At 33.1% G+C, this 13,801-nt stretch overlaps 4 protein-coding genes across 4 annotated transcripts; 2 read left to right on the forward strand and 2 right to left on the reverse strand.

Annotated features, from left to right (window-relative positions):
* Window positions 1-605: 605 nt before the first annotated feature.
* ND-13B (NADH dehydrogenase (ubiquinone) subunit ND-13B) lies at window positions 606-1,544 on the forward strand. The gene is made up of 3 exons (XM_089696739.1): window positions 606-766; window positions 1,018-1,179; window positions 1,288-1,544. Exons 1-3 carry the CDS (start codon window positions 749-751, stop codon window positions 1,462-1,464), a joined length of 357 nt encoding a protein of 118 aa, XP_089552865.1. The 5' UTR covers window positions 606-748; the 3' UTR covers window positions 1,465-1,544.
* Window positions 1,532-3,657, reverse strand: LOC149487987 (tax1-binding protein 3 homolog). The gene is made up of 3 exons (XM_089696738.1): window positions 3,051-3,657; window positions 2,845-2,973; window positions 1,532-2,686 (listed from the first exon to the last, which is right to left on the reverse strand). The coding sequence occupies exons 1-3, from the start codon at window positions 3,102-3,104 to the stop codon at window positions 2,498-2,500; spliced, it is 372 nt and encodes a 123-aa protein (XP_089552864.1). The 5' UTR covers window positions 3,105-3,657; the 3' UTR covers window positions 1,532-2,497.
* Window positions 3,658-9,602: 5,945 nt separating this feature from the next.
* LOC149487988 (uncharacterized) lies at window positions 9,603-11,885 on the forward strand. The gene is made up of 2 exons (XM_089696740.1): window positions 9,603-10,325; window positions 10,427-11,885. The coding sequence occupies exons 1-2, from the start codon at window positions 10,253-10,255 to the stop codon at window positions 10,873-10,875; spliced, it is 522 nt and encodes a 173-aa protein (XP_089552866.1). The 5' UTR covers window positions 9,603-10,252; the 3' UTR covers window positions 10,876-11,885.
* LOC149487989 (low molecular weight phosphotyrosine protein phosphatase-like) lies at window positions 11,875-12,785 on the reverse strand. Its single transcript, XM_089696741.1, has 4 exons — window positions 12,657-12,785; window positions 12,383-12,570; window positions 12,142-12,303; window positions 11,875-12,067 (listed from the first exon to the last, which is right to left on the reverse strand). The coding sequence occupies exons 1-4, from the start codon at window positions 12,694-12,696 to the stop codon at window positions 11,975-11,977; spliced, it is 483 nt and encodes a 160-aa protein (XP_089552867.1). The 5' UTR covers window positions 12,697-12,785; the 3' UTR covers window positions 11,875-11,974.
* Window positions 12,786-13,801: the final 1,016 nt, after the last annotated feature.

The raw sequence follows: 13,801 nt of genomic DNA on the forward strand, positions 1-13,801 counted from the left end.
GCGGTAAATTGTAGCCTATATGTTATTCTGATGTTTAATCTATAATATGTATACCTAATTGTATACGATTATTGATTTGTAAAAAGATCAACCAGGTGGAAGTCAGATTCGCGCACGAAGGGTTCCGTATAATTCTATGAATGAATCTATGAAAACAGGAAAAAATACGTACCTTTTTACGAAACCATAAAAAACAACCTAAACCGAAATACCTAATAATATTTTTTTATAAATACCTACCACTACCATACAATGCAAGGCAGTCAATACGCATCGTAAATGAATAATTCCAAATTAAATGAATCTTAAAATGGAATTACCTATCCATAATTCAAAATTAAAAGAACCTTAAATTATCTTCAAGCAATTTTATAACTTAATTTTTTTATTTATCGATATTTTAGTATTCGATAAAGTGGCAAGCACTACCTTTTTAGAACAAAAAGTGGCTACATGTGGATTTGAATGCCAAGCCGATAACAGTGTGTTGTCTCTTTCTATCGCATTAATTAGGGTATTGAATAAAAGAGAGCCACTATATAAGAAATGTTCAATTAATTGTTACTTCTCCAGGCTTGTTAATTGCTCCGAGTTCATGCCAGTTTACTTTACTCTATGATTCATGCAAATGTCAATGTCAAACGATAAAAAAAGGCCTGAATTTGAAGTGAATTCGAAGATTAGATTTTGCGTACTAATTGGTACCATAAAATTAAAAAATTAACATCTTTAAAAATACGATAAGAAAATGGGTTTATTGAAAAAGGTAAAATTATGATTTTATTAAGTAAAGGGTTATTGATCACAGATTACATAACCCAACATATTATAAGATTAATAATTCTTAACTAGTGTTATAGAACTAATTTCCTTTCTTCTTGGTGTAAGCTCTTTGTTTTTTTTTTGAATGAATATTACTATTCGTACCTATATCCTACCAGCAAACGCATTTTAATTGTAAGTTAGGCGAGATGTCAACAAACACAATGGATAATTATTATATTTGAATATTTGCAGACTACGGGCCTAATGGGCTTAGCAGTGAACCCAAATCCCCATCATACACTTGGGGCACTATATGGTAAAATTCTTAGAACACTGCAAAAAATGCCCGAGCAATCGGTGTACAGAAAATATACAGAACAAATTGTCAAAGAGAGGGCTGCAGTTCTTCAACAGGTTGTTCATATTTGTAATTATTCCCAAATCAATAACAAATTAATTATGGTATAAGGATAATATTCTTAGCTATTGTGCTGTTACAGTGATTTATGACTTTGTTTTCAGACCAAGGACAGCTATGAGATAGAAAACAAAATAAATTGTGGGCAAGCAGAAGAATTAATTATACAGGCTGAAAATGAGTTGAATTTAGCTCGCAAAATGCTTACTTGGAAGCCATGGGAGCCACTAGTGTCTAAACCTCCTAAGGGTCAGTGGGATTGGCCCCCTACTAAAGCTTAAATTTAGAAATTTTATTAAATAACATGTAGACATTTATCCTGAATTCATCAAAAAATAAACAAACATCAGAGTTAGAAAAATGTTTTATTTGGAAAAAAATGTATAAAAATTGTGTTTTAAAAAAAGTTTATTTACAGAACTTATAAGCAGAGTGTAAAAAATACACAAGTCCTGATCTCTTTTCAATTCACTGCATTAAATAAAAGTATAAAAATCTATTTACAAAACTGTTCAAAACTAATTTTGAAGTTTGATTATAATATTTTAAAACTGATGTTTCTTACAACCTGCTTTACCTTAAATTAAATCTTAAACTTATATTAGTCTGTATTTGATTTGTTTAAGTCATATTTAATTACATGAGTTTATTTAAATGTATTCATAAGATGCAATAACGTTTTCTTTGGTGAATATGATAGGTTCGAAATTTTGGACAGAAATAGTCATACAATTCATATTTTTTATAAAGTGATTTGTACCACTTTTTGGCACATCATGATGAAAAATGGGAATGTTTAAATTATTACAAAAATAATGTAATTCATTTCATCTAAATTTTATGAATACTCAAAATTATAATACTTTTTATCTTTACAATAACAAATATTGGCAAACCTCAAATAAATATAGCCTTAGATTTTTTATTTTGGCTAATATTTCATTTTTCTTATCATCAAATTGAATATATTAAATAATGGTAACTAGCAAAGTTGATTTACCTCTTCATAGGACAGATTTTTATAGCTTAAATACAATTTATTTCACCACATAGACTATGTTGACACTAGTTCCACTTTTAATACTTGTAAAAAATAATATATTCCTTCTTTATTTAAGCAATGAAAAACTATCCAAATTGAAATAGTTACCAACAAATATAAACATTTTTTAACTGAATTTATACTTTTCTTAATAATATGTTACAAACTTAAACATCTAAACATATTCTAACAAATAAATAACATTATAAAACCACATATTCTGAAAAATCATTTTTGAACAATAACCAAGTAAAAACTTATCATATAATTGATTAAGTCGATGTTACACCTTTTCTTGCTACTAAAAGATTTAATACTGGATGTTTTTTGATGTAACTAACAGCCTTTTTATGTGTCACCATAGTAAAATCATATCCATTACATTGTAGGATTTTATCATGCATTCGTAAACCAGCTTTTGCTGCTGGACTGCCTTCATGAACTTCTGTTACATATATACCCTGAAATATAAATGATTTGTGTAATATTAAAAATAAAATATGCCATAGAAAGTAATAATGTTATTTATAGTATGCTATCATTAACTGGCTTTTTAAGATTTTGATAAAACACAATTAAATTACAGTGGATTGTACGATTTCAGTTACTTTAAACTTACGTTGTCAGTATAGCCCTGGGGGCTTTTACGGTAATCTTGATCAATACCGCCTCCTATTTTGAAGCCGCATTTCATTACTTCGCGTCCTTCAGCGTCGACTCCAGCTTCTTTTTGGAGAGTTATTGGTATCTGTAGAACAAAAACAATTCCGATGGATATGGTTTATCTACAACAAAACATGGGATGGGAGTGGTCTGGAATCTTACGCTGAGACACTCCATAGCCGTTCCGGCCTGGTGCTGAAATGCCATTTTCGCCATGGTTGATGATTATTTATAAAGATGTCCAAGAAAAATAATATTTGTTAAATGTTTAGACTTTAATTTATTATTAACAAAGTTTCGCTGTGAAAGAACGCCTTCGTCGAAATCGTAAATGACATAACATACGTCAAAAGTCAAAACTCAAATGACAAATTATAAAAAGTCAGAAATCAGAATATATTTTGAGTGTTGCATCTTGCTGGCAATTTTTATTGACCAATTTAACTCAGTATATTTGCAATGGTACCCTTGTTGCAATTTCATTTTGCAATCCATTGCCGAGAGTAGCCCAGCAACATTTGGCAACTGGATTGCTGAGAGATTTTATTCGTACACGCGCGACATATTGCGGCTAGATCTCGCAGGACAAAATGGTGGATACGAGAAGACAGCAGTGGTAGCTACAGGACGAGGCGGGAGAGGCTAGGCTAGATATGAAATTCTTGCGACTATAATGCAATATCTCGGCAATATCTCCGGGCTACACAGCAATATTGCAGCAATTGTTGCACTGTGTTGAGAGATATAATCGGCAACTTGGCAGCCTTAGATTGGCAGCTATACTATTGCAGCAAGAAATTGTCAAAAAACTAGCCCGTTTACGAGCACCTTGACAGCGTCAGACAGCGTTTACACAGTATAGTGCCACAAACTTATCTGACCCGGTGACAGTGTCACTGATGTCGCTTTCTTTTATATAAACAAAATATTCCGTATGAAAAGTCTGTGAAAATGTGACATTTCAAAATGGCGGCACGTAGTTCCAGTTTTTGCCACCGGGTCAGATAAGTTTGTGGCACTGTAATTGCTCCGAGACACAGGGTGTAAAGCCGGCGCCAGACTGCAGACCTAGTAAAAATATTTGAACACTTAGGGCGTATTCAGAAAGAAAGCTTGAAACTTATAAGCGCTTATCGGCGCTTGTCATGTTCATATATTTTCCTGCGGCACTGACAGGAAAATATATGAACATGACAAGCGCCGATAAGCGCTTATAAGTTTCAAGCTTTCTTTCTGAATACGCCCTTATTTGCGCAAACGTTTGAACTCATGTGAAGCACGGGTATTTGAATTTGAGTATTTATTATTTGAGCACTTTGCCCATCAGTGTCGGTTTTTCGAACGCACATCAAAGCATTCAATGTTCAAATGTTTGCGTAGCCCGCCTCAACAGGCGCAAAGTTCAGTTGCTCGATAATCACTGAACCGAAAGGTCGTTATACGCAAAATGGACGGGAGTAACGACGTTGTTCTTCAATTTATTGAAATACTTGAAGGAGAACCGCATATATGAAACATAAAATGCATAAAAATGGTTGTCTGTAAAGTCGGTTTACTGACGATAACTGTTGAACGTGACAACTTCCGATTGTGCTTCTTTGTCGCTCGTTTCACGCTCTCGCTTGCACTTCAAGCCTTACATGGAACGCCTCAGAGCGAGGTAACGCCGCATGAGTCATGTTTTTTCGTGCGTGCAGCCGGCTGTATCGAATTATAAGACGTTGTCACGTCAAAAATGAATATCGTGTTATAAATAATTAAATACACTTAAAACTTTAAAAAATGTGGGCGTGTACTAGTGTACACACGTAAGAAGTGAAACTTCTTTATGACCTTATTTTTCAAAAAATAATTTACTATAATATGCAACTTTACAGAAATACGTCGAATCAATCGCGCGTGGTAGGGATAAGAAAAAGATGGCGCGTAACGGAAAAATGTCACGCGTTACGAAAAAACGTTACACTAAATTTTTTTACAACCCCGATATAAAGAAGATTCACTTCAAAAATACAGGTATATCTCGTCCACAAATACGTCGTCCATGTTGTTTGTTGTCTTCTAATTAATAACTGTGATGTGAAGAATCCGTAAAACCTGTCTGGCAGGTGAAACAAACAAGATGTTTAAATGTTTGAGTCGCGCGGTCATACTAATCGTTGAGTAATTTTAGTGTTTGGGGGATGTTTGGTCATAGCAATTTGTCTGACTGATTAATTAATATAACATTGTAATAGTTATCTTAATAACATATCAAAAAATCAGACATTTAAAAAAAATTAAATTCATTTATTGGAGCTTTAAAGCGTCTGATAAAAGTTTTGGCTCAGGTGGCGCAGGCAGGTGTCACTGGTAGAGCTCCACAAACATTCAGATATTAAAAAGTATACTAGAGACTATTGTGAACCGAAACCTAAATGCTTTAGAAAATAAGTTGTGTCTTACCGCTCTGGGATCTTGGACCATACGAAAATCTGCTTTGAATACAAAATGTTTAAAAAGGTTTAAAGTTATATTTTTAGATATTTCTCGTTTTACTCTTAAAAAGTTATTATTGCCATTTTACTCATTAGGGTAAGTACTTTCGATATCAATGAAAAGTTTTTTGATATCCAAGTATTTGTATTCTCATTGTTGAATGTTGATATCTGCAATAGTTACGGAATAATCGCCTGTGCACACTTAACGATTACACCCGGTATACTGTATAGTAATAGATCATGTTTGGTAAAAACCATCGAGATATATGTACTACTAGAGGGGTTATTCCAAACAAAAACATTGCGCGCGGCCGATGTGGTGGGGTACGTGTGGAACGAGCGAGGCGTGGCTTCAAGTTCAAAGATTAAGCAATGCGTGCAGATGCGACACATTGTGCAATCTGTTTACTCGGTACTATCTGGTGGTACTGATACTAGGGAATTAATAAAACGAGGATTTTATATTAAACTATGTATTTTAATTTCCTTTAAATAATATCAATTTAGTAAGCTTTTGTCGTTTTGTGTAGTAATCAATAGTTTTATCAGTTTTTGCTTCATGATGTAATCGAATTTTGGAGTATTGGTTTATAATAGCCCTAATTAAATGGATACGATGATTCAATGTTGATGGCGTTTACGTATAAGAAACTCACATTTTGAAAAATCTCACGTGAGATTCGAGGATGGGGGAGGGGTTGAATAAATTCTCACGACATCTCACCAGGGGGGGAGGGAGGTGCAGAAAATTTTAAAAAACACCTCACGTAATTTATGGACGCCCCCTTACTCGATCACAATTTTTGTAACTTTACTATAAACGGAACTACATTTAAAAATATACTTTATTTATTGAGTTATAAGGTTGCTTCCATTCTGTTTATTTACATTCTCAAAAACATCAATCGCCGCAGAGGTGGCTTGCGACAAAGGCGGCTTGTGTCAAAGGCCTCGGCGATATAATTTAAGAACATAATATTATGTACTTTAGGCAAACTTGTAATAAGATCTATTTTACTTTCTTATTAGTCCATTTGACAAGGATATCGGGTAAGATACCTATTGGAATAATTTTATTATTATGTATGTACTTATTAAATCCGCGAATAAAAAAAATTTTTTGTCGTGAATATAGAAATTGGGTCGCATTTTTTTAATCCGCGAATAGTGAAAACACGAATAAAGGAAGCGCGATTAAGGAACTTTTACTGTATTAGTTTCTGTGAATGTTGTGTTTATTTGTAATTGTTGTGCATAATAATTTATAAATCCTATTGGAACAACTGTTGATGAACCTTTTTTTAATAAATAAAAATAGGTAAATAAATAAATATTACTTAATATAACCTACCGTTTTACTTTGCGTAGTCGGGTAAAAGTATAAATATTTAGGTACTACACCACGGTAATCTTTCCTAGTAGATATTGTATATACATAGTTAAAAAAATCCAGTTACATTTTTTTAACAGACTCATCGATAGTGTCACGTCTGTGCTGTTAGTCTATGAAAAATGGCGCGAAACGCAGAACGCGTGGTGATTTTTCGCAAAATGATAACAATATTAGTAAAGTGCATGACTTACTCATAATAAGGAAACTTACTGGTGAAAAGTCACTCCTCGGGCTTTGTTTGTATTATGGGAACTGTTAAAATAATATCTAAGCAAACACGAAGGCATTTTGAACAGAGCAATAACACGTGTTGACGCGGCAAGCGGGGGGCACAGTCCGACACAGACTAAAGAGACTTGTGATTCTTACCTCTAGCTCGTGTTAAAGAGAGTGTAGTAGCGATCGCCTCTCTAGTACGTAGTACATTCTATCTCGATGGTCAAAACAAATATTTTGGTGCACAGTCTAGTTAATAGTATGTATAACGTCTTTTGTGTTCTCCTCTTTAAGGTGCTCGTATGAAACTCGCCGCGAATCTTATCGCGAATGAAGTTCATGTACGGAAAAGGAGTGAATTTGTCTTTTTAACGCAAAAATTTGGTGTCTATAGCCCGTAACGTAAAGACGTTAAATATTGTTAAATAATTAGTAGTTACTAGAGTCTAGACATTGGTCAAGACTCTAGACAGTGCACCAAAAATATTTGTTTTGAAAAAACATGATCCGTATTGAAAATTTCCACACTAACCCGCGCAGGAAAATATATGAACACTCGCCGATAAGCGCTGAACGGCGCCGACAAGTTCCGACAAGCTTCAACACGCGCTGCTCAGCGCTGGGCCCTGCCATATAAAATTTGTATTGGTCTGCTTCAACCTGCTTCCTTTGTGTAGAACGAACCAGCGCTGACAAGCGCCAGTAAGCGCTTATAAGTTTCCGGCTTATAAGTTGGCTCAGTGTAGGTACTCGACACACTCGAGAACTTTACATTATCGCCCAACTGTCAGATTTTGTACCTACATACTCTGTGGTAAAGCTGTGGTAGAGATTGTCTAATCTAAAAATGAACGCCCTTCCACTAAACTTAATTGTTTCAATGTGTGAGGACAAATAATTATTGAACCACTTTATATGTGTGCGCGCGTCGATTCTACTGCAAACTTTGACACTCGCGCACTGATTTGTCAACTAATCGGGCGATCAGTTCAGGTGCCTAGCATTGTATGGCGGGGAGAGCGCGCTATGTACGGAATGACACGTCCGTTCTGTCGTGCATCGCGTCATTTATGCACTAGTTGGCCAACTGGTCCTGTCGTTCGGGCATGGACGGGACTGGAGGACTGAACGACCAATGAGGCAGACCAATTTGTGTGTATTGCGTCTATACACGTACTTTGAATGTGAGCGTAAACACAGTGGAGGGGCGTTCATTTAATAGCGGCAGTACACATGGGGCCAAGGCGTTGGGCCAACGTGTTGGGAAAAAATGAAGGATATCAAGATTCCTGTTCACACATTGGCGTACTGATCATTCTGCATTGGCGCTTCAAAGATGGACGTAGTCCGTAAAAGTTCTTGCAGCCGCGGCAATTTATTTATATACAGTGCGTTTAATTATTACGTACATGTGCATCAATAACAATGAGTGTACTCTGCCGTCTGCGATGATACCATTTTCCAATCTCTATTGTCCTTTTTTTATATCTGTATAAATAAAACATTATTATGTTTAGATTTTTTCAAATGTTTAAAATGTGTGCATTTTACATATTTTAATTTAATTTTAACTACCTATAAAACGAAAATTTTAAAGATTAGATTTTAGATATTATTATATTATATCAAATGATAATATTATTTATGTAATAAAGCACAATTTGATCAAAATCATGCTCATTGTATATTGTTATTTAATAATTTTTAAGAACAAGTAACTTTTTAATACTATTTTACTCATTTTATAAATAATAAATATGTATATTCATTTTTTTATCGCATTGTATGAAAGTGAGATAAGAAAAACATCTAGAATAATATAATAAATAGAAAATAGAACATCTAATTTATTGAGTCATATGGTTTTTTTTTGTGTACATAGTTCATGTGTACTGCCACCATATATGGTGGCAGTACACATTGGGCCAACGTGTTGGGCCAACGGGTTGGGCCAACGTGTAGAGAGCTACTTGGCGGTATGTTGGCTTCATTAGCCTAGTTGGCGCCAATATTGGCAGGCCAACCGAATGTTGTCGGTTTTTTGTGCACACATCAAAGGATCTTGGCGCGCTCCACAAACAGCGTTCACACGTTGGTGTCTTGTTCAGTTTGTTGTTACTAAGTATCGTTGCGCGTCAATGAAATTTACGTTTAACCATGTTCCGATAGCGATGGCGGCGCCGAGGTTTTACAATTCGTAGAATTGTATCGACATGAAAGAATAATTTGGAATCCACGGCATGAACTATGTACACAAAAAAAAACCATATGACTCAATAAATTAGATGTTCTATTTTCTATTTATTATATTATTCTAGATGTTTTTCTTATCTCACTTTCATACAATGCGATAAAAAAATGAATATACATATTTATTATTTATAAAATGAGTAAAATAGTATTAAAAAGTTACTTGTTCTTAAAAATTATTAAATAACAATATACAATGAGCATGATTTTGATCAAATTGTGCTTTATTACATAAATAATATTATCATTTGATATAATATAATAATATCTAAAATCTAATCTTTAAAATTTTCGTTTTATAGGTAGTTAAAATTAAATTAAAATATGTAAAATGCACACATTTTAAACATTTGAAAAAATCTAAACATAATAATGTTTTATTTATACAGATATAAAAAAGGACAATAGAGATTGGAAAATGGTATCATCGCAGACGGCAGAGTACACTCATTGTTATTGATGCACATGTACGTAATAATTAAACGCACTGTATATAAATAAATTGCCGCGGCTGCAAGAACTTTTACGGACTACGTCCATCTTTGAAGCGCCAATGCAGAATGATCAGTACGCCAATGTGTGAACAGGAATCTTGATATCCTTCATTTTTTCCCAACACGTTGGCCCAACGCCTTGGCCCCATGTGTACTGCCGCTATTAGATTAGACAATCTCTACCTACCACAGGCAGAGGATAAAAGGAGGATAACCACAGGATAACGATATAATCACTACGTTTTGACCACAGGTACCTACTAGATCTGTGGTACCTACATTTTGTTGTGAGACTTTTGTCGTGGCGAAACTACTCTTTTATCTCTGTGGTTTATTTGTATTGTAAACGGGGATTTACGCTTAAAATCAATAATTGAAATTTTTTTATTGTTGTTACCAAGAAGCTTATATCCGTATTATTATAGTACTCTTTGCTTATATCGTTGATACACTGTAACTGTAACCATATTCATTGAAAACAGTATTAATTAAACTACTCTTTGATTAAAACCTAAAAGTTTCTTTCTTACAATGAAAAGCAAGAAACAAGCTGCCGAGTTGCAAGAAATAGAAAATTTACTTGAAAGTGACGACGAACTACCGCGTGAGTGACTTGGATTATAAGTTTTTACGGATAAAACTTAAAGTATGTACGCTATCTCTATAATTTTGTATTTGTAGTCTAAAAAGATATTGCCTTTGCAGATTCATATAATGAGAACCCTGAAATCCCCGCTTACGTAAATGACGAAAGGTTTAATCCAATCGTATTCAGATGGATAGATAATCCCGAAATGCAAGCCCATTTCTCAAATACAGCTAACAATCAAACTGAGTCACTGAATGAATGTCAGAACGAAACAGACGATACATTGGAGAAGGATTTGGAAAAGAAATACATAACTAAAGGATATTTGAGCAAGCAAGATTTACTTTGTATAAAGTGCATAGCAGGATCTGTTCCTGATGCTTTAATTTTATGGTTTGTAGACTTCCTTGTGCGTAAAAACATTCAATCAAAGTATCAGGGAAGGTTTAAAAGTTGTCTTGTAAGTACTTTTCCCAGTGATATAAACTACTTTAATAACAATACAAAGAAATATGATGCTGTTGACACCTCAAAGAAAAAGTATAAAATTGTTTTAAAAGTGTAAGTTAATTTTAATAGATAATTATAATAATGGCAGACAGAATATTAATGTGTTTGAAATAGCTTTACAGTTTCTCTCTCTGCCTATTTCTTCTTCACAACTAAACTACTGAACCGATTTTGCACAAAGATAGTTTGCAACCTGAGAGATTTCGTAATAGCACAGAAACTGTTACTATACCAATTTTCTAAATTTACTTATTAGGTAGAAGATGTTTAATAAAAACTTACTTAGTGCTACAATAATCTTATAAGTTCAGTTGTGACTTATTCCTGGATCTCTAGAACATGTAAACATTAAACAAGTAAAATTACAAAGTATTTTGCGCACTTAATATTAATTTTTGATAATTTTAAGGATCTATACTAAATAATTCATTAATGTATGTTTGCATTCAACAAATTCAAAAGCAACTAAACTCAAAAACAACGATTGATGAGAGACTGAAACTATCTTTCTTCAGTTTTGGTTCTATCAAAAATACTGAAGTAGTGTTAAAAGAGTCATAAAATAAATTTATATTTACTACAACTGTTGTCAAAATATATTATAACTTGATCAGTAGCTGGATATTGTAATAGAGATATATTTTGTGTTAAAACAATCTAGAGATGTTGTATAGACCGGGTAACCTTGTCTTCTCTTCTAGAGCCAATATTTGGCTCTAAATTTCATACTTGAATAATTATAACATGTTTACAGCCAAACTTTCCCCATGTGTCTCCTCATTTAGGCCAGTCTTTCTTATTTTTTATTAAAATTGAGTGTATTATTATTCTTTTGTGCTTGATTTGACACAAGTATTATATTATGTTAAAAAATATAAATGAATATATTTCTAACATTAGCATAAAATATCCAAATCTATTTTATAAATTAGATTTTATGTAAGACCCATAAATTATGGGACAATGTTACCCTGTCCAACTGTATAACTATAATTAGTGTGTTATAGTTTTATTAATAGTTTTAATTGTAATAAAAAAGTTAAATAAAACAGAATTTATCAACAATTTATATATTTTATTATAATATTGTAACTCATCTACATTCCCCTCATATTATGTTATTAATGCCATCACATGGAAATTCTTGACCGAGTTTATATTTTTCCTTTCTCTAATTGCTCCAAGAACCCTTTTGAACATCTAACAGATTGCTGATAACATTTTTCAAACCCTTTTGCATCACTATCCTGTAAAATAATGTTACAAGTTATACTTTACAATAAAATAAAAATTTGAAGTTTACTCTTTAAGAAATACATACATAATATGGATCCCTTATAATTCTCTCTCCTTCTGGGTCAAATGTTCCAAAGAGTAAGAGTTTAGCCTTAGATCCTTTTGGAGCCTTTGAATTCAGTGATCTCATATTTTCATCATCCATACCAAAAATATAGTCATAGTGGTTAAAGTCTTCTTTGACAATCTGAAATCATAGTAATATTAATAATTTTATGTGGCAAGAGACAACCTACAAATTAATCGAGGGAAATTGTTTTGCAAACCTGTCTAGCACAATTGTTATAGGGAACATCATGATTCTTCATAGTATCCAACGCTCGCCAGTCTGGTGGATTGCCTACATGCCAGCCGCCTATCGCTGCGCTGTCGATTTCCCATTCGTCACCTTTGTTTAAATCATTTACAGTTTTCTGAAAGACTCCTTCTGCAATGGGCGACCGGCAAATGTTTCCTGTAAATAGTAAGTACAACGTTTAATAACTATTCCGTGCAGATAAATGATGAACACATTTATGTATATAAATAATAAGGGTATACCCAAACAAATAAAGAGGGCTTTTTTCTTTTGACTAGCCATATTTAAAAAATAAAGAAGTTATCAGCACAGGTTAACAGAAACAACAAAAATATTATCGAAATTCGAATGTTCTATGTGTCAAAAATGACAACTGGAAATTTCAAGTTCTGACTTCTGACATTTATCCCACAGACAAATAGCAAAACCGTGAACACAGACCAATTGCTTTTAAATTTAATGATAAATCTTATTAAGGTGATTGCAACGATCTGTTCCCAGCCAATATCCCGCTAGATGGCGCTGAATTCTACATTTCTAGTTTATTTGAGTTTTTGCGTAATTGGAATAGTCATCAAACCTAGGAATAGTCATGGCGGTTACTGAATATTATATTTTATTGAAATATGTTATATCATTGCCTTAAAATCCACCCAATTCGGTAAAATTATGCGTTTTAACATCTGTCATTGCATACAGGGTCGTTTACACACACAGACGTATACAAAAATGATAAAGATTTAACTCTAGATGGCGTGAATGTAAAGCGCGTCACACACGGTGAAGATACTACCTATAATATTTTATCTAATCTAGTAATATTTTATATTACAGTATCTTAAGGTATCCGGTATCAGCGTTCTGACCATCATTTTTCTTTTTTCGCTGTAGAACCGCCATCCTGTTACAAATGACCCACAAAGGAGAATGACCACGGGTGGTATCGGTAAAATTTTAGTTGTGCCACGTATTCGTTATATTGTTAATTCCTATTTGTATTTATAATGATCATATGTATCAATATTAAGTCTTAATTAAACCGGATAAATTGAAATAATAGTAAAAGCACAGACTAATAATAATATACTACGTATGTAAAAGTAAAAGTTTTTCTTTTGAAACATGTATGAACTTTCGCATTAGTAGGAAGTAGGATTGTTATAAAAATAAAAGTTATATTTGTTGGCGTAAACTATTTTATTGTAATTTTGGGAAATAAATAATGTCAAAATTGATTACCTACAATAAAACGCAGTTTTATTTTATTACCTACATTACACTATTGTTTTTTTTTTATCAAAACATGTATTTGAAGTAGCAAATATGATATTATGCTGATCCAAGCATTTTCACTCAAAACTAATATCACTAATGATTTGTAAAAGTA

This window comes from Colias philodice, chromosome 6, assembly GCF_061535455.1.
Source record: "Colias philodice isolate Cphi_HAF_F1 chromosome 6, ilColPhil1 Martin Lab GWU primary, whole genome shotgun sequence".
Classification (NCBI taxonomy): domain Eukaryota; kingdom Metazoa; phylum Arthropoda; class Insecta; order Lepidoptera; family Pieridae; genus Colias; species Colias philodice.